Source organism: Dendrobates tinctorius, unplaced genomic scaffold, assembly GCF_039654945.1.
Source record: "Dendrobates tinctorius isolate UK_male_01 unplaced genomic scaffold, ASM3965494v1 ptg000090l, whole genome shotgun sequence".
NCBI classification, from domain to species: Eukaryota; Metazoa; Chordata; class Amphibia; order Anura; family Dendrobatidae; genus Dendrobates; species Dendrobates tinctorius.
In genome coordinates, this window is record NW_027361758.1 from 8,525,107 (window position 1) to 8,546,647 (window position 21,541).

Genomic DNA, 21,541 nt, shown 5'->3' on the forward strand with positions numbered 1-21,541 from the left:
AGTCGGTACTAAAAATGACTATGTCATCCAAATAGGCCGAAGCGTAACCCCGGTGAGGTTCCAACACAATGTCCATCAGCCTCTGGAACGTGGCCGGAGCCCCATGTAATCCAGAAGGCAAGATGACATATTGATAGAGGCCCTCTGGTGTTATAAAAGTGGTCTTTTCTTTTGCAGACTCAGTTAAGGGGACCTGCCAGTAGCCTTTTGTGAGGTCCAGCGTGGTGAAGTACTGGGCTTTCCCTAATCTCTCAATTAGCTCGTCCACCCGTGGCATGAGATAGAGGTCAATTTTTGACACTTCATTTAACATCCTGAAGTCATTACAGAAGCGTAAAGACCCATCGGGTTTCGGTATCAGGACAATGGGGCTGGCCCACTCACTTCGGGACTCCTCAATGACTCCCAACTGGAGCATTTGTTTCACCTCGGCTGCGATGGCTTGCCTTCGGGCTTCTGATACTCGGTACAGTTTCATCTGTGCCTTTACCTGGGGCTCAGTGATAATGTCATGTTGTATCACTGAGGTCCGGCCTGGCAGCTCTGAGAATACGTCCGTATTCCTCTGCACGAGGGCCCGAGCCTCCCGCCGCTGCTGTTTGGTGAGAGAGTCATTTATTTTAACCTGTCCCCCGGCTGTGTTCTTGGCCAGTGCCAGAGGGCCCTCTGTTGGAACGACCGGAGTCGCCTCCGTGACCAAACATTCCCGGTCCTTCCAGGCCTTTAACAGGTTTACATGGTACAGTTGCGCGGGTTTCCTTTTTCCGGGTTGGTAAACTTTATACAGTAGTTCACTTCCCCCACTTTCCCCCGTAGCTCATAAGGCCCTTGCCAATTGGCAATGAGTTTACTCTCTGGGGTGGGCACTAGTACCAACACCCGGTCCCCTTTTTTAAAGGTCCTGACCGTGGCCCTTTTATTATACGTACGGCTCTCAGCGGCCTGCGCATCCAACAGATGCTCCTTTACTATGGGCCGCACGACCGCAACCCGATCCTGCATTTTTGTCACATACTCGATGACACTCTTATTGTGAGTGGGCTCCTGTTCCTACGTCTCTTTGGCTACATCCAGCAGTCCTCTCAGGTGCCTGCCATACAGTAGCTGAAATGGGGAGAACTCCATGGATGCCTGCGGTACCTCGCAGATGACGAACATGAGATAGGGCAGTAACATGTCCCAATACCTTTCATCCTTGGCGACCACCTTTTTTAGCATGGCTTTGAGGGTCTTATTAAACCTCTCCACCAACCCGTCGGTTTGTGGATGATACACCGATGTATGTAGTTGTTTAATTTGGAGCAACTTGCACAGCTCCTTGGTCACCTTAGACATAAAGGGGGTTCCCTGATCTGTCAAGATCTCCTTGGGTAGCCCAAGGCGACAAAACATGGCAAATAGTTCCCTGGCTATTAATTTAGCTGAGGTGTGGCGGATTGGTATCGCCTCTGGATACCGGGTAGCGTACTCTACGACTACCAATATGTGTTGGCGACCCCGGGCGGATTTTACTACCGGCCCTACGAGATCCATCGCAATTCGCTCAAAAGGTACCTCTATAATGGGCAGAGGCACCAATGGGCTCTGGTAGTTCATGGTGGGTGAGGTCAGTTGGCACTCCGGACACGTCTCACGATAACTTTGGGCCTCAGCGTAGACCCCTGGCCAGAAGAACCACTGCAGTATGTGCTCCTGAGACTTTTTGGCTCCCAAATGCCCTCCCAGCATGTGAGTGTGAGCCATGTCGAGCACCACCCGGCGGTAGGGCTGGGGCACTACCAGCTGTTCTACCACCTCACCCCTGATTTTATCCACCCTGTACAGTAGCTCCTGGTTGATTATAATCCATGGGAACTCCATCTCCGCACCCGGATGCTGAGCCACCCCATTTATCTCAATTACTCTTTCCCTTGCCCGGGCCAAAGTGGGATCCTGGAGCTGAGCTGTCCCGAATTTACCAGAGGGCAACTCTAATTCAGGGATCGGTAGGGTCTCCTCGACCTCTCCTGCCAATACCTCTAAGGGAAACCTATCAGGGTTACATCCTGTCCCTAGGTTGGCGACCCCTATGGCAGGTATCCCTGACTCGGCGTCTTCAGGTTCAGCGCACGGAATACCATTGTCTCTGAGAGGGTTAACTCTGGTCTCCCATAGGGACCAAAACAGGGGCAAGTCTCTTCCCAATACAGTCCCATATGGCATATGGAAGAGTCTTTACTACTCACACCACGTTTTACTTCCCCACACGGGGTTTAGAACGTGACCTCTGCGGTCGAGTACTCTCAGTGGTCTCCATGTATGCACACCACCCCCACCTTACGCCCATCAGGGCTGTCACCAGCAACCAGTGACCCATGCACCATAGTTACCATCCTCCCCGAGTCCAAGAGAGCGTCCGTCTGGTACCCATTAACGAGTACCTGGCACAGATGACGTTTAGTACCAGCAGAGTTTGTAGAGGCAGTTCACACTGGCTGGGCATACATAGATACCCGGCGGGTATACCCGCAGTCCATAGGTTTGGTCGTTAGGGGGGCAGTTAGCAACCACATGTCCAGGCTCTTGGCATCGCCAACACTTAAGAACTGGGGCACGAGGGAACCTTGGGGCCACGGTAGGGGATACGGGGCGGTTGACATTCTCCTTCTGAGATATCCCCTCAGTTCGGGCACGATCTGTATGGGCCTTGGTGGAGGGTTGTGGATTTTTCCCAGGCTCCTGAGCTGATGGGGCCTTACGTGACAGCCGAAGTGGGGCAGTGTACCGTATAAAGTCTTGAGTGGCTGTATACTGCTCCACCAGTCCTACCACCTGGTCCAGAGTGCCCGGGTCCCCTTGCCCCACCCAACGCTGTATGGCGGCTGGCAGGGCCCTCACCAGTCGGTCGACCACCACCCTCTCTACCATCTGGATCGGGGTTAAAGTCTCAGGCTGTAGCCATTTTTTACCAGTTGCAGTAAGTCAAAAGCTTGAGACCGGGCTGGGCGAGTCTCAGAAAAGGACCACTGGAACACCCGTTGGGCCCGCACATATGTATTAACCCCCAGTCGAGCAAGGATCTCACCTTTCAGCTTCCCATTGTCCAGGGCATCGTCCCGACTGAGGTCCAGGTAGGCCTTTTGTGCATCTCCCGTCAAGAAGTTGGAGACCACCTCAGCCCACTGAGCCACCGGCAAGTTCTCCCGCTCTGCAGTGCGTTCAAAGATGGTGAGAAAAGTCTCCATGTCGTCCTCAGGTGCCATTTTCCTCAGCGCTGAACGGACCTTGTACCGGGCTTCCGATCGGTATGTGGTGGCTGGGGATCCTGCCTCTTGCAGAGCCGCAATCTGCTGCAGAATTAAATTGTTGGTTTGCCGCTGCTCCTGTAGCTGCTGCTCCTCTTGCAGCTTCTGCTGTCACACCTGCGAGGTGACCAGCTGTCTCAGTATTTCCTCCATCCTATCAGTCGGCTTAAGCTGCAGCTTTGCAGGCCTAATATATGACATGCAGCACGCTTTGAGTATGCCTCAATCCACACTGCCCGCATTCTCCAACCATATGTAAAGCAGTGGTGTCCACGCTGTGCAGTTATGAGGGAGTGACCCAAGCAAGTTCAAAACAAAAAGGTTTTTTTAATGTCCAACAAAACTCACTCAGTGCACAGCATGCTGTATCTTCCGGATCGCAGCCGGCTAAACAATATGTCAGTCCAGGGCAGTTGCCGTGAGCGACGTATTGCCGGGTATGCAGGGAGGGTTGCCAGTACCTTTGGCTCTGCTGGCCCTTTGTTAACTCACACAGGGTGTGCTCTGCAGATCACCTGCTCTGTTTCCTCACCAGAGCAACACTGACTAAATCAACCCTCCCAGCAGGTTTTTTTTTTCCTTTTCCAACCTGTGGCCATAGGCCACTCATAAGACCTGGGCTGGAGGAAACGGACCGGATCCCACTACCTTCCTGCAGTCCGTTTAAAAAATAAAAGCCAATACCGTGTTTTCCTAAACAAACTACTTGGTTCAAATAGCTTGACCAGGTTCAAACTTACTTTATTCTGCCCTGCGAGTCACAGGCACATTGCTGTGACCACAAGGCACTCCAGCGGATCTAATACATTTCAGAGTACATCCTGGGGACACATAGCGACCCTCACAAATGACACTGGTCACTGCTTCACACAATACACTCAGTGTTTTATCAGCAGGAAGTTGTCACTACAAGACAACTGAGCAAGTTTTGTAACACAACAGCAATCTCACCAGCGAGATGGCTGTGTGTGACAGCGATCAGCGACTGGCCCCCCTGCCGGTATCGCTGATCGCTGTAGGAAAGCCCTGGACTTTTCTTTGGTCGCTGGTCAGCACGCATCGCTGCGTGTGACAGACGGGAGACCAGCGATCAGCTGGTAACTAACGTACACATCGGGTATCCAAGGGACGTGCGTCCCTTAGAAACCCGATGTGTACGTTAGTTACTAGCGCGCTGATGCAGGGAGCTGGTAACTAACGTACACATCGGGTATCTAAGGGACGCACGTCCCTTGGATACCCGATGTGTACGTTAGTTACCAGCTCCCTGCATCAGCGCGCTGGTAACTAACGAACACAGCGACACCGCGTGCTCGGCGTCGCTGTGCTGATCGCTGGTGAAGCTGTTTGACAGCTCACCAGCAATCATGTAGTGACTCACCAGCGATCCTGACACGTTGATATTGTTGTCGGGATCGCTGGTGAGTCGTTATGTGTGACGGGGCCTTTATCCCTGCTATTCCAAATAATTAACCACCAATGAATAGTATCTTTCTATCTAATCATTGGTGTGGGCCGGGCTACACAGGGCTCAATATTTCAATATTCTGACCTCTGCTAGATCTGCAGTAGTGAAAACATTCAACAGTCACAACTACTGCACTGAGTAAACAAAGTGATACATTGCTGGAATCAGGTTCTCCGCCTCTACCTTATGCTGCTGTCATATTACATGACATAAGATGCTGTCATATTACATTTAAAGGAAAATGATCTCCTTTTGAAAGAGAGTCAACTGTATCCCTGACCGCAAGATTTCAAGGAGTGTGACACTTGAAAGAATCCAGGACAAAGAATGCAGAACCATAGACGAAGCATTTTCTTCACAATTGTATTACTTCTCAATTTTTCATATACCGTAATATTACAATTAGACCAGGGCTACGGTTACTATTCCACCATGTTGAAGTTTCATTCTGATCAGCAGATTATAAAGAGCGTTTACTAAAGACAACAAATCATTAATCACCTAAAATACCTACCTCCATTATACTTAATCCCTCCACACTGGAACTGACGGTGTACTCTGCAGTTTCATGGTAGGAATCATCTAGAAAGATAAGAAATGGCAGCAGAAACAGTTGTATCAGATCATTTTTGCTAAATACTTTAAAATAAAAAGAGCAGAAATCTACATAATCTTTCATTTTGTTACACTCGTTGCTTTAATTATAATAATACATACTGATTAGTGATGATATAAATCAGTGTTAGTGATGAGCAAATGTGTTAGGATAAGGTGTTATCCAAGCATGCTCGTATGCTAACCGAGTGCCTTCAGTGTGCTCGAAAAACATGATCCAAGTCCCTGCGGCTCTTAGGCCTCTTTCACACATCCGGATTTTGCCGTCAGGCGCAATCCGGTATATGTGTAAAGAAACGGATCCGGTTTTTTTTTCAGCCGGATGCGTTTTTTTGTCATTGAATAGCACATGCGCCAGATTGCGCCGCATGTGCTTCCGTTTGTTCCGGTTTTTACCGGATCCAGCTGAAATCTGCTGTCCGGCGGCCGGACAGAACGCGTGCTGTAACTTTTTTTGTCCGGCGAAAAAAGCCGGACATGCACGCATGCGGCACTTCCGGCTCTGTGGGACAATGAAAGGCAATGGTAACGTCCTGCAGCCGGATCAGGCATTTACCTGATCCGGCCACCACTTGCAGATTTCCTCCTCTGCGCATGCCCGGATATCTCTCTCTCGCGAAAAGTGGTCTTCCCCCGTACTGCGGTGACGACTGCCGAGTCCGCTGTAAGTTGCGCCGCAGCTACTTCCGCTGCCTCCGCTTCCGGCCGTCCGGCTTTTCGCCGCACACCGCCGGAATCTCCCCGACGGATGTGTGAAAGTAGCCTTAGACAGCCAGAACAGGGATTGCCTGTTTGTTAGGTAGTCTCTGCATGTGTTGTGGCTGTTGAACAGACCGGGGACTCGAACATGTTTATCGAGCACGCCAAAGACACTCGGTTAGCATACGAGCATGCTTGGATAACACCTTATCTGAGCACATTTGCTCATCACTAATACTGATTCATATTAAAGAGAACCTATCAAGTGATCATGATACACAAACCACGGGCAGCATGAATCAGGGCCTTAACTGCAGCCAGGCATATTTTTCCCAGAAATGCCGGAGTGTTAGAAAATATAGTCGGGGAACATAAGCAAAGACGACTAGTCTGATGCCGCACCTGAGTGACATTCCAGGTGATTAACAAGCCTCTACCATAGACTAGTCTTGTCTTTGGCTTGTTTGAGCAGCTTGAAGAGCATTACAGATTTCATTTAAATACCGTTTTTTAATATTGGCAGTGACTTTCCAAGCATAGTAGCATTTGTTGTCATTTCCAGTGTTATTTATTATCCTCCTGACCTCTTCCAGTTCTTTAAAACGAGCATAGTACTTAACAGATGTAACACTCCCACCTTTCTCACCTAATTATGCAACCTCAACTCTACAATCTCATTACACTAAAAACCTTTAGAGAAGCAAAGTGAGAAAATGCGTTTTCACAGTATCAAGAACAACCATGACTCATTCAGTCCTAGAAAAAATCTAACTCCCATCAGGAAATTATCAACTCTGCGGAAATATTTTTTATTATTTGGATAGATGAGACAAATTTACTTTTTTGTCCATATATGTATATAAACTTTATTTTAAGGCGTTTTTCTAGGACATGCTATACGTATTTGACAGTTGGGAGTTTCACCTCTTGGGAAAATTAAGGTACCTCTCTATCTGTTGCAAAAATGAGGGTCCCCTGACTTTGACCAGCAGGAGCCGCATTCATAAACAATCTACTAAAACAGGAAGAAAACAAGGTTCTGGAGCAAACTATTGAAAGCCTGACTAGAAAGAACATGAAGCAAATACAAAATGTGTAATGGTGATAGTGTTAATAATGCCAATAGGTGGCACTAGAGCACCTATGTTCTTCCACCGAGCATATCTTATTTGTCTTCCCTTTAAGTCTCACGAGTCACTACACAAGTTTGGCGGTCTCAAAAAATCCTTAATTTGCACTAAGGAGGGGCAAAAACCTGGAAACAGGTGTTTGCAAATTGAGCCCCTTTCTTTTTGGAGAAGATTCTGGTTTGACTTTATAGCCCACGTTATGTGGCAAGGCTATTTAAAGGGTCAATATTCACTTATAGTATTGCTGCTTCCAATAGGTGACATTAAAGACTTTGTTTTTGCCTCAGTAAAGAGGCTATTTGCATATTTTATGTCACTTTAGCATTGCATGGCCTATTAGTTGACCTGTCGCAACTTGGCAATCTCTTGGGTTATTCTCATTTTTTTTCCTGGAGCAGACTGCTCCCTAGCCTGTCTATTTGCTGAGTGATGAAGTGCTCCTGTTTGAGTGACCATTCAGGCCAGCAACAAGTCTGATCTGTGTGAGCTCCAATGTTGCTATAAGGGTGTGTGCACACGCTGCGGAATGCTCTGCGGATTTGTCCGCGTGGATTTAGTAAAATCCGCAGGTCAGAAGACCTGCGGTTTATCTGCGGATTACCCTGCGGTTTTGTCCAGCGGTTTATCATCTCTACAATGGAGCAGATGGCAAAACGCAGCGGAATCCGCAGAAAGAATTGACATGTCATTTCTTTCTGCGGATTGAAAACCGCAGCAAAACCGCGTGGAGAAATCCGCACCGTCTGCACTGCGGTTTTCATTTTCCATAGGTTAAAATGCTACTGTCCACCGCAGCAGAAACTGCTGCGGGTCCGCAGGACCAAAACCACTGCGGATCCGCAGCAGAATCCGCAGTGTGTGCACGCACCCTAACAGGCAGTTTTATCTTTGGAGTATTGGAAGAGCAATGGGATCCAAGCTGGCTGAGCTACAATGAAATATTAGGCTGTATGCACATGGACAGTTTTTTTCTACACGGAATTGACACAAAAACGCTAGGGAATCCTTATGCCAGGAAAGTCAATGAGAATCCTCAAGTGCTGTACACATGATCAGTAATTTTTTCATTCCGGATTTGTGCTGCTTTTAACTCGGCAGCATGTAAATTCTTTGTGCGATTATGCCTCGTTTTTCACACATTGACTTCAATTAAGTCAGTGAAATACGCAGCAAAAACACAGGTATAAAAATGTTTCCGGATTTGCTCCAGATTTGCTGAGTTTTTGTGGTCTTGCCATGGTGTTTCCCACGCTGTTATCTCTGCGACAGCACGAGAAACACCGATTCAGCTGTTCTGATCAAAGGTAATGTCACTGCCAGTAGATCCTTACCATCGGTAAGAGCACTGCAGGGTCAGGCTGTCAGTATGACTCTGCAGATGTGACCAGCGGTAAAAAGCGTACCGCAGGTCACCAGCGTCAGCTGATGAGAAATTACTAATCCTATCAGCTGACACCTGCGGTCACTGATTACAGAAGGAACAGGCAGTGTCTGAAGGGCATAGTCATCAGCTGGCACCTGTGCTCAAAGTAAAAGAAAAAAAACAAAAAAATATTGATATAAAAATAAAAAAACAAAGTATACTCCTCTGTACTTAATCCCTGAAGCCCTTTGTCTCTTGTAAAAAAATAAAAAAAAACACCACATACTCACTTTAACACCGAATCTCTGATGCCCATGTCACCTGGAAAAGAGAAAAAATAATAAACCTCCATATCCCTCACTTCTCTGCCATAATCCATACTGTCCCACGATTATTTGGATCACATGTAGAGCAGTCATATCAGCTGATGTGACTGGTCTACCCCACAGCTGGCAACACACTGACAGGAGTATGTAATCAGAAAGTTCTCATGGAGCCATGCCACCAGTGAGGTCACGGGGCTCATCAGCAGATGAACTCCGGTGAACTTTCCCACCGCAGCTCGGCGCTACACACTGCAGGAGCAATTACCTCCTGTGTCAGTGTATAGCCAGCTGTCCTTGAGAGCAGTCACATCAGTAACTGCTCTCCAAGTCATCAGGATCATCGTGGGACATTATGGATTATCTCTTCACTTTGGATACGTGAGGAATATTGTTGTTTATTATTTTAATTCATTTACAGGAGACGATGGCTTCAGTGGAATGGGTGATGTCATGAGTATGGTTTAATTTAGATTCAATAAAGGAGTCTGTGTCATTATTTTAATTAAAGGTTTTTACTCAGGCTGTGTTTTTTTTATAATATGACTATGGAATTAGTTATGGGGGTGTCTTATAGATGGCTCTCCATTACTAACCTCTGGTCTTGATGTCACCTAACAATAAAAAGATGACATTAACCCCAATACTATCACCCCACTTGCCACCACACCAGGGCAAGTGTGAAGAGCAAGGGTAAGTGCCAGATTTGGCGCACCTTATAGATATGACTTTTTCGAATGGCTGAGAGATCATGCTTTTAGTCTGGGAGGGGGCCAATATCCATGGCCCCCTCCCAGACCATTAATATCAGTCCACAGCTGTTTACTTAGCATTTGCTGGTTATTAAAGGGGGACCCTACATCATCTCTTGGAGATTGTTGGGCTCTCCATGCATGTGTTATGACTGTCACACACAGCTGTGACGCCGATCAGCTGATTATCAGGAACGCTCAAGGTATCCGGGTTTTCGATGCAGCTATTCGGTAAGCCCTATAGCTATTCAGATAAGGACTTATCCAAAGCTATTCGATCATCATTAATAATATTGTTTGGGAGCAAGTGGAGAAATCATACAGTGTTAGGGGCCTTCGGGGACATCACACTATGTGGGGGTCAACATGCTGTGTAGGGGCATTTTTGAGCAATTATACTGTGTGTGTATGGTGTGTGTATGGTGGGAAATGACTAAGGAAGGGGTGTTGTGGGTGCATCCTGCTGTGGGATGGGAACATGATACTGTGTGGACTGGTAGGTGTGGGTGAATAATACTGAGTGGGGGGCAGCTGTGAGGGCATCAAAATGCTAAGGGGCTATGAGGACATATCACTGTATTGGAGAAGATTTGGGGATCATTATACTGTGTAGGGGGTTGTAGGGACATTATATTGTGTTGGGGCTGTGTGATTGGACGATAAAGGTAAGAATACATGTTACAATAATCCCTATTATTGTAACATGTATTATCAGTATCTGCTAGTGACCATACTTTATTCTAATCAATATTAAGAGATAAATTAAGTTTAACATGTTTGTTCGGCCCTCCACAACAGTCATGTCTCTCCTGAAGCCCCTTGGGAAAATTAATTGACCACCCTTGCTCTAAACGAAACATAATGAAACCCAAGTATAAGAAAAAGTAACATTTTGGTGACTGCCAATAACTGCAGCATTGGTAATGTGGTGTAATGACCACTGTGTCCACTAGGGGGCGCTGTGTGGATGCCCCAAGAGAACGGATGAGTGGCAGAATCCTGAAGGATAGTTATGTATCTCAAAGTGGGTGGCTTTGAGATGGAGACTTGTGTATGTGTGATCAGCAATATCATGGCTGAGGTGTTGTTTCTAAGGATAAGGGAGAAGTCTTCAGGTAACTAGAGAGATGGGCAGGTTCTGGTTACCTACAAATCCACCCAGGGGTGTGTCTGATAACACCTATAGTAAAAGGCTATGTGAGTAGGTGAAGGACCTGTGATGAGGTCATAACCATGTGACCGGTAGGCGTGGCTGCGGACCATATATGGTGGCCAGGGTAGGTCACATGGGTGAATGCTGGGACCTGATTGGTCCAGTTTGGAAGGTCCTGTGAGGAGAAGGATCTCCTGGCTAACAGCCTGTGGAGCGGCTGTGTGAGCATTGGCGATGTGTGCCTGAGAGCTCCCTGGAGGGAACTAACGTATGCGATGGTGAAGCCGCATAAGGAACCCTGACGGGTGAGATAATGATGAGGCTGAATAGCCTATATAATGGACGCTATGCTGATATGAACTTTGTGGTGCTTCCTTTGGTTTATGCTGAATAATAAACCTCACGGACTGATATGGTTTTATGGAAAACCCGTACCGGATGTGATTTATTTGCTGCCAAGCGAGTGTCCCCCAACCTTGAATGACAGCGCTACCACACAGTAATAACAAAAATGTTTCACAAATTTTATATTTCACAAGTAGATAAATATCATGACTGCTTCTTTTTCTGCATTTAATGGTGCAGTAAAACTGCTTTAACTTTGGAATCTGGTACATTGGTTTATTGGATTGGTAAAGAAAAGAATATAAAACTAACTTGCAGTTATGGAGAAGACGAACAAACAACAAATTGAGCATAAGTTTAATAGTTGTTTCTCTTGAATATTGTTTTAAGGTTGAAGGGAGACTTTAAGTCCATCTAGTTCAACCCATATCCTATCCTAACTTGCCCTAACATGTTTTTCCAGAGGAAGGCAAAAAAAAACCCCATGTGGCACAGTAAGCTTCACATTGGGGAAAAAAATTCCTTCCCGACTCCACATACGGCAATCAGACTAGCTCCCTGGATCAACGCAATATTAAGGAAACTAGTGTATATACCCTGTAATATTATACTTTTCAAGAAAGGCATCCAGTCCCTTCTTAAATTTTAGTAGGGAATCACTCATTACAACATCATATGGCAGAGAGTTCCATAGTCTCACTGCTCTTACAGTAAAGAATCCGCGTCTGTGAGTATGCTTAAACCTTCTTTCCTCCAGACGTAGAGGATGCCCCCTTGTCCCCGTCACAGGTCTAAGGCTATGTGCACACGTATGCAGAAAATTTCTACATAAAAACAGGACTCCTTCCCAGAAAACGCGAGTTTTTTGCGCGTTTTTTTGCCGCGATTTTTTTTGTGCATCCCCAGTCACATAGAAAGCCAGAAATGCAGAATTTACCGCGAAATTAATGAGCATGCTGCGTTTTTTACCGCGAAGCGTTTTTTTCGCGGTAAAAAATGCATCAATATGCACAAAAAGTGCAAAATGCATTAAAATGAATGTGAAGCTTCTTTTTTGCGTTTTTCCCGCTGAATTTTTGGTAAATCCGCGGGAAAAACGCGGAAAAAAACGCTGTGTGTGAACACAGCCTAAGAGTAAAAAGATCATTAGAAAGGTCTTTGCATTGTCCACGCATATATTTATACATTGTAATAAGATCACCCCTAAGCCTTCGATTCTCCAAACTAAATAACCCCAAGTGTAATAACCTGTCTTGGTATTGCAGACTCCCCAGTTTCCTAATAACCTTGGTCGCTCTTCTCTGCACCCGCTCCAGTTCAGCTATGTCTTTCTTATACACCGGAGACCAGAACTGTACACAGTATTCTAAGTGTGGTCGCACTAGTGACTTATATAGAGGTAAAATTATGTTCTCCTCATGAGCATCTATGCCTCTTTTAATGCATCCCATTACTTTACTTGCCTTTGCAGCAGCTGCCTGACACTGGCCACTAAATGTGAGTTTGTCGTCCACCCATACACCCAAGTCTTTTTCAGTGACAGTTTTGCCCAGTGTTTTACAATTAAGCACATAATTATACATCTTGTTTGTTCTACCCAAGTGCATGACCTTACATTTATCCCCATTAAAGCTCATTTGCCATTTATCAGCCCAAGCTTCTAGTTTACATAAATCCTCCTGTAATATAAAATTGTCCTCCTCTGTATTGATTACCCTGCAGAGTTTAGTGTCACTGCAAATACTGAAATTCTACTCTCTATCCCTACAAGGTCATTAATAAATATGTTAAAAAGAAGAGGGACCAAAACTGACCCCTGTGGTACCCCACTGCTAACTGTGACCCAGTCTGAGTGTGCTCCATTAATAACCACCCTTTGTTTCCAATCCCTGAGCCAGCTCTTAACCCACCTACACATATTTTCCCCTATCCCCATTTGTTCTCATTTTATGTATCAACCTTTTGTGTGGCACCGTATCAAAAGCTTTTGAAAAGTCCATGTACACCACGTTCACTGCATTCCCTTGGTCCAGTCCTGAACTTACCTCTTCATAAAAGCTTATCAGATTAGTCTGACAGGAACGGTCCCTTGTAAACCCATGTTGATACTGGGTCATAAGGTTATTCTTCTCCAGATACTCCAGTATAGTATCTCGTAGAAAACCCTTCAGGATTTTACCCACAGTTGAGGTTAAACTTACTGGCCTATAATTTCCAAGTTCAGTTTTTGTCCCCTTTTTGAATATTGGCACCACATTTGCTATACGCCAGTCCTGTGGTACAGACCCTGTTATTTTGGAATCTTTAAAGATTAAAAATAATGGTCTATGACTGTGCTTAATTCCTGCAGTACTCAGGGGTGTATCCCATCCGGGCCCGGGGATTTGTCAATTTTAGTGATTTTTAGACGCCGCCGTACTTCCTGCTGGGTTAAGCAAGTGACATTTAATGGAGAATTTTTATCCCTGATCATGTTATTCGTCATGGGATTTTCTTGTGTAAATACTGTTGAAAAAAATTCATTTAGCATATTGGCTTTTTCCTCATCCACCATTTCAGCCAGACTATTTTTAAGGGGGCCAACACTATCATTTTTTAGTTTCTTACTATTTATGTAGTTAAAGAATATTTTGGGATTATTTTTACTTTCTCTAGCAATGAGTCTCTCTGTCTCAATCTTTGCTGTCTTGATTTGCTTTTTACAGAATTTATTTAATTTTCTGTATTTATTTAATGCCTCATCACTACCTACTTGCTTTAATTCTCTAAATTCTTTATTTTTATCTCTTATTGCACCCCTTACAGCTCTATATAGCCATAGTGGTTTCCTCCTATTTCTAGCATGTTTATTCCCATACGGTATATATTGCGCACAGGTCCTATTCAGGATGCTAATAAACGTCTCCCATGTTCTTTGTGTATTTTTATGTCTCAGGATATTGTCCCAGTTAATTGCACCAAGATCATCTCTCATCCGTTGGAAATTTGCTTTCCTGAAGTTTAGTGTCCTTGTAACCCCTCTACTACACATCTTACTAAAGGATACATGAAAACTTATTATTTTGTGATCACTATTACCCAAGTGACCCCCATCCCTTACATTTGATATGCGGTCTGGCCTGTTGGTTAATATTAGGTCTAGCAGTGCCCCCCCCCTCTTGTTGGGTCCTGAACCAGTTGTGAAAGGTAATTGTCTCTCATAGTTGTCAAAAACCTATTACCTTTGCTGGAACTGCAGGTTTCGGTTCCCCAATGTATTTCAGGGTAGTTGAAGTCCCCCATAATAATGACTTCTCCCTGAGTCGCAGCTTCATCTATTTGCTTGATGAGGATATTCTCTGTTGCTTCCATTATTTTTGGAGACTTATAACAAACCCCTATCAGTAATTTATTATTTTTTCCCCCTCCCCTTATCTCTACCCACAGGGACTCTACATTTTCATTAGATTCATATATATTATCACGAAGGATGGGTTTTAAGGATGATTTTACATATAAACACACGCCTCCCCCTCGCTTATTTGTACGGTCATTTCTGAACAGACAATAGCCCTGTAAATTAACCGCCCAGTCATGGCTCTCTAACATCTTACATTATATTGCAACTCAGTGTTGAAAATACCAAAACATCAGACTTTCTATATGACAGAATGTAACATTGAGGCAATTTTACTCTCAGAAACTCTTTTTTTCTCTAAATGACTACGCTTGTATATTTGTTTAAGCGGATAGTCAAGCTCCTAAGCCTGCCAAGTCTATTTTAGCATTCACATTCTACAAGCAGCAAATATTTCGTGAAATTACTTGACAAGAACACAATACAAATGTTATTTTAAATTTAGACTAAAAAGGTTAATAGAAAATCTTTATTGTTACCTTGTAATTCGTCTGTCTCGGCTGTTTCGATTTTGTCCATTAAGTCATTTGAGCTCCATTTTGTGATTTCTTTAGGCAGCACTTCCTCGTTATCTGACAAATCTTCTAAACAAAAGGACAATAAAAAAAAGGAAAACAAAAGCTAAATATCCAGGAGTAATCCGAAATATCAATACAAATAGACAAACAATAGCAACTGAAACCCATAGTAAATAATAACAACCTCTGGTAACCTGAATACAGGCTGACATACAGAGGCTTGGCAGAGAATGAACACTGATACATTAAAAACATTATTTTGTTTTAGCTCTAGTTCAAAAAGATGTATAGGTTACCTTAGAACAACATGGGCCCCAGATAGATTGCAGGCATATTAACCTTATTTATGTTGAAAACTGTCTCAATGCCCTATTGCATCAGGCAAGGGTAGTGGAATTTCACTTTAACATCTGCAAAGTCCCCCACTTCCACAAAAGCATCTGTGATATCATGACACGGAGTCTCAGTCACAGTGTGAAATTTGGTTTACCTGTCTTGGTCCTGGGTCTTGGTGATGCGCAGCATTGGGTGGTGGACAGCAGTGTCTCGAAAAGGACCTGTGCAAGAAATATGAGACACAGGCAAATCCCCTCGGCTGTGTCTGGCTAGATTTTTCTTCGTGGAAATTCTTTAGGCCCTTAGAGGTGTCCGGACAGGCTGACGTAAACTGTATCAGGCAATGTGTGTGTGGGTAAAGCACAATGGCATGCGCGGGCACATATGAGACATGGACTCGGCATGCTACCTTCTGCACCATCAGTGTAATGCATGTCACACTGCAGAACATGGAACAGTTTGTGAAATATATTAAGCTAAATGTTGCAAAAAAAACCAAACCTCTCTCTGTCATTACTTGCACTATTTATTATGCGTTTTAGACACTTAGTGACCCTAGTCTGCCAAAGGGGGAGTGGGGTTGACCTCTTGGAATAGTGGTGAAGCCTAACTTGTGACACAATATGTATGGAGCACATTTCGGACACAGAGTACGCCAAAGAAAAAGTGGTGTAAACTTAGTTTTAACATCTTAATAAATTTGATGCATTTTAGTATTGTCTTTTTAAGTTTTCAGAGTCCAAGCATGGGACAGTATTGATAAATATGCCTCATTGTCTTATTAAACACAAGTATTGCCCATTGCTCATGCACTCATTTCCCTCTAGAACCCAGATGAGAGTGGCGCCTGCTTGTAAAAAGCAAAGAAGCAGCTTCAGTACCGTAATTTTAATTGGAGACCTTAAATGCAGGACTGGTTTTGCAGCCATTTCATGGGGTTTTAACTATTGTTATATCCTTATACTTCGCTGCTTACAAACTACTCCACTCCAATGTGAACTTGCAGCACACAACTCTTATTTCATTTAATTCCCCACAGGAAATCGGCAGAATTGTAAATGTATGTGCAAAGTTTTCTTACCTAGCATGGACTGTCACTTACAAAATACCTTGCAAAATAAGCAAATTTTACAATGTGTACAGACTGTGTCCAGTATCAAACACCTTTGAATAAACAGCAGTACCCATAATCCATTAAATGAACCAGAATATAAATCAGATTCATGAACGCTTACCATGAGCATCAAAGAACTCATCATCGGAGCTCTCATCCGAGTCCCTGGCTATGCTCTGCATCCTCCATTCTGATATACTGTGCCTGGATGGGCTAGCTGGAAGCCAAGGAACATGGTGTCAACAGTACAGAAATACATTGATAACAATACTGCTTTATTATGGAAATCCAATTGTTATCTTGGGTTTGATTTGCTAGACTATAAGTGCACTATATGTGTAAAGATACGGGTTTGCATTTAGTATACTGTTTGCCACCATTTCACCAAAATCTCAGGTGCCATTTGGCCTAATGTCAATGTATTGTTTGATGTAGTTTATAATTTATAGATCAAGCTCTATAAACCATATCCACTGTATATGTAAAATATAGCAATTGGGCATGTTGTTGAGACCTCACCCCAAGTTTGAGCAAAGAGCAATCGCATTATCTGGTTGAGGCTTTATTAATATAATTGCATCACCGACAATCCAGAAGTGACATGGTTATTCTGGGCCGTGCTTGCTATCTACATAAGCCTCACGCTGCTTTGCACTTGCATTCTTACCATCCATTCTTTGGAAGAAAGGCAGCAGGGAGCAAGTGATGTGCTCTACTTCTCCACTCATGCATATCAATTCTGAATCATAAGTCACCATTCAAATGCCGCCTGTACAATACAAGTCACGAGCAGCAGAATTCTACAAGTATGATTTTCAATACAATATAAATTACATATTTACTGTGATATATTCGGCAATAATTTATGACCCATAGTGTTAACAAAAATGGTCAGTTTAAAGGGGATGTCCAGTATCTTTATTCTGCTGACAAATCATTAGGAGACATCAATTAATATAAGACCGGAAGGGGGCGGACGCCCAGCCCTCAGCTGTAATCACCTCATTGGAGCTCTAGCACACTGTTTAGTGTCTGCTGCCTGGTACTAAATATCAACAAAAAGTGCTAACAGTATTGGTGGTGGGCATCAGACCACCATCGATCTTATATTGATGACTTATTGTAGGAATAGGTCATCAATATATAAATAAGTTTAATATCTGGACTGTACAGAATTATTTTTACTATGGAGACTTACCTTTATACAGTGGTTTGTGAAAGTATTCATCCACTCTTGACTTTTTACCTATTTTGTTACATTACAACCTGTGTTTAAATATTTTTGTAATGGGATTTGTATGTGATGCCTCAGCACTAGATAGTCTAAGTTGGCGAAATGAAGTGACAAACATATGGGCATAAATTACATTTATGGGATCAAAAACTAAATATTGGCATGGGCATATGTATTGACCCCTTTTGCAATAAAGCCCCTAAAAATTTCTGGGGAAAGAAATTACCATCATAAGTCACATGCTTATTGAATGGAATTCCACCTGTGTGCAATCTAAGGGTACCGTTACACTTAGCGATGCACCAGCGATCCCGACAACGATATGGATCGCTGGTGCATCGCTAAGTGGTCGCTAGTGAGCTGCCACACAGGCAGATCTCACCAGCGACATAGCAGGGGTCGGGGGTTGCTACTTACCTGTCAGAAGCGGCGATCCTGACGTCCTCCCGCCCGCGTCCACGGTTCGCTCGTCGGCGCCACAGGAAGCCCAGCAGGAAGCGCCCGACGAGAAATGGCCCAGGACATTCTCGAGCGATCAGCGATAACCAGCGGGGGAGCCGGTCGGAGGTAAGTATCACACATAGCGATATCGCTAGCAATATCGCTATAACGTCACAAAACCAGTGACGTTATAGCGATATTGCTAGCGATATCGCTATGTGTAACGGGCCCTTAAGTGTCACGTGGTTTATCAGTATATACACACCTTTTCTGAAAGGCCACAGAGGCTGTAACATCATTAAGCAAGAGGCACCACTAACCAAACAAAACCATGAAGACAACCAAGGACATCTCCAAACTAGACAAAAATAAAGTTGTTGAGAAGTGTAAGCCAGGGTTGGGTTATAAAAAAAAAGTATTCCAATCTCTGATGATCCCCGGAGCACCACCAAATCCATTATCATCAAATGAAAAGATCATGGTATCACAGCAAACCTGCCAAGAGAGGGCCAACCACAAAAATTATCTGCTGGAGCAAGGAGGGCATTAATCAGAGAGACAGTACAGAGACCAAAGGTAACCCTGAAAGAGCTGCAGAGTTCCCAATCAGAGACTGGAGTATCTGTCCATACGACCACAATGAGCCGTACACTCCATAGAGGTGGTCTTTATCGACAAGTGGGCAGAGAAAACCTTTACTTACACACACAAATTGTAAGGCTCGTTTTGAGTTTGCCAAAAGACATGTGTGGGGACTACCCATATGTATGGAGGAAGGTGCTGTGGTCAGACGAGACCAAAATTTAACTTTTTGGCCACAAAGGTAAACACTATATCTGGCACCAAATCAGCACAGCTCATCACTCCAAGAACAACATTCCCTGTAGTGAAACATTGTGGTGGCAGCATAATGCTGTGGGGATGACTTTCGGAAGCAGGGACAGAGAAAATGGTTTGAGTTGAGGGGAAGGTGGGTGGTTCAAAAATACAGGGACATTGTTGAGCAAAACCTGTTTCAGTCTGCCAGTGTGTTATGAATGAGTCACCATAGGAGGCAAAAACAGAAATACTAGATAAGTCCAGAAAACCAGAGAAGTTGGCAGCTATTGGATTGCAGACACCTGAACCTAACAACAACACCTAGCAGTAGCCATGGGGGGTTCCTACGGTGCCCTAGACCCCTCGATCACAGCCGGAGAAATACATAGCCTAGAGACAGAAAGGGAAATCTAAACTGCCCCAGAGCAGACCCCAAAGCAATAGGCAGCCCCCAATATATAATGACGGTGAAGCAAGATGAAAAAACACTCACACAGATAGAAAGATAGGATGAGCAAATGATGGGGCCCAAGCTAACTAAATAGGTCAGGATAGAAAAGCTGCTGTCTGCAATCCGCCAAAACCCTCTCAAACCAAGAGCCAACAGACTGATAGGGAAAAAAGCCCTGAAGACGCTAGGCTTCAAAAAGACTACATCAGCACTCAGGTATTTTCTGAAGACAGAGCAAAAAGGAATTCAGCTCACCCAGCAGGGAAAGGCAGAAATCCAGAAAAACAAGGCAAAACAAAACCAAAACACAAATGCAAAAAGCAGAGCAGAAAACTTAGCTTTTGAGGAGCAGGAATCAGACTGGTCTCCAAGAATCCCTCAGAGAAATCACCCGCAAGGCAGAAGGGCGTCGGCTGCCTTATATCCAGTCAGCAATTCCAGTCACCCAGTCATCGTCATTCTGCTCAGGTGCTGTTTTGTAATCAGCCTCACTACCTTCCTTCACCAGAAGAGGGAGTTCATCAGACCTCAATGGTGAAGGGGAAAATGAACTCACAACAACAGTGATTTGAAACTTTTCACCTTCCAACAAGACAATAACAGAAAGCATATTGCTAAAGCAACACTTGAGTGATTTAAGGGCAAATGTGTAAATATTTTGGAGTGGTGTAGCTAAAGCCCAAACTTTAATCCAACTGATAATCTATGGTCAGACTTGAAGATTGCTGTTAACCAGAGGAAACCATCTAACTTGAAGGAGTGGCAAACATTCCAATGGCAAGATGTGAAAAGCTCATAAAGCAACTTGCAGCTGTAATTGCCACAAAAGGAGGCTCTACGAAGTACTGACTTTAGGGGAGTGAATAATTATGCACACTGAAGTTTTCAGGTTTTTTTGTCCAATTCGTTGTTTGCTTCACAAGAAAAAGAACACCAAATGTTCACAGTTGAAGGCATGTTCTTTACATCAACTGATGCAAACCCTCAAAAAAACAGGGAAATTCCAGGTTTAAATGTAGCAAAACACAAAAAATGCCAAGGTGGTGAGTATTTTTGCAAGCCACTGTATGTTAGGCGCCAGGATTCTCCCTCTGCACAGGGTAGATTCCAAGCCTTGCCTGCCTCTGAGGTCTCCCATTCTGCTTCAGCTGCAGTGGGAGCTGCTCAGCAAAGACGTCGGTTTCAGCGCCTTGCTCAGACTCGTGCTGTTTGATAGGTTACTGATGGCTCTCCAGCCAAAGCTATAGTAACGAGCAATAGGCAGCGACGAACAGACGTTCCAGGGGCTAAGTCCTGAAATCACCCCACTTAGCATGCTCGTGAGGTGACGACCTCTCATTGGTGGTCGGTCGTCAGTTGCTCGGGTGACGTGGCAGGTCCAGATTGGTCCACGAGCAAGGTCCTGTCTGACTGGATTTGAAAATGAACATATAAAAGGTTCCTTGGAGCACGCAACAGCGTGCTAAGATCATATGTGTTTGGTGTCTTGGTTACCACCCTGTGTGGCGCTGCTAGCACTGCGAGTGTGTGTCTAGGCAGGCAGTGTAAGGTGGGAACTCCCACTTGACTCAGCATCTGTCTCTGAGTGTCCTAAGTCGAATGTGCAGTTGCACAGCCGAGTGTCAGAGCGAGTACAACCACCAGCCTAGTCTTGCCTGGGGCGTAGCTATAGGGACCCCACCTAGCGTCATTACCAAAAGGGTATAGTCTCGAGTGTTTCATCTTCTTATACTGCTCTGTGAAGTAACAGAGTCTGGTGTTTTGCACTCTGGTCACACTGAGTGACATTTAACTCTGTGTGTTTACGGTGCTTGCTCGCAGCTTTGCTCCGCCATTGTTCAATAGCTGCAGTTTCCCATCACAGCATGGTGGACCCTGTGTTGCGATCGCACTTTACCATCTTTTATATTTAGTGCGATCCGCTAACCCTAACAGTATCTTAGCGCCCCGCCACAATAGCCACTAGAGACAAACGTTCTCCCTGAAGCCTGGGACACCTGTTGGCGACATGACCAGCCTGCCCACAGACAAGACACGTTGGAGAAGGACGTACGGGATGGGATTTAACCTTCTCCTGAGCTATTGCTCGTTACTATAGC

At 44.6% G+C, this 21,541-nt stretch overlaps 1 protein-coding gene across 13 annotated transcripts in view; it reads right to left on the reverse strand.

The window, feature by feature from the left end:
• The window catches only part of PITPNM2 (phosphatidylinositol transfer protein membrane associated 2), a 525,412-nt gene that overhangs the window by 135,079 nt on the left and 368,792 nt on the right, over nt 1-21,541 (reverse strand). For 12 of the 13 annotated variants that reach the window (XM_073586075.1, XM_073586064.1, XM_073586063.1 and 9 more), the window contains 3 exons: nt 16,619-16,714; nt 15,009-15,113; nt 5,267-5,334 (listed from right to left, as the gene is read on the reverse strand). In XM_073586075.1, the coding sequence (XP_073442176.1) occupies nt 5,267-5,334; nt 15,009-15,113; nt 16,619-16,714 (269 nt within the window). The remainder of the gene's footprint in view (nt 1-5,266; nt 5,335-15,008; nt 15,114-16,618; nt 16,715-21,541) is intronic. The other variant, XM_073586068.1, reaches the window with a different exon arrangement.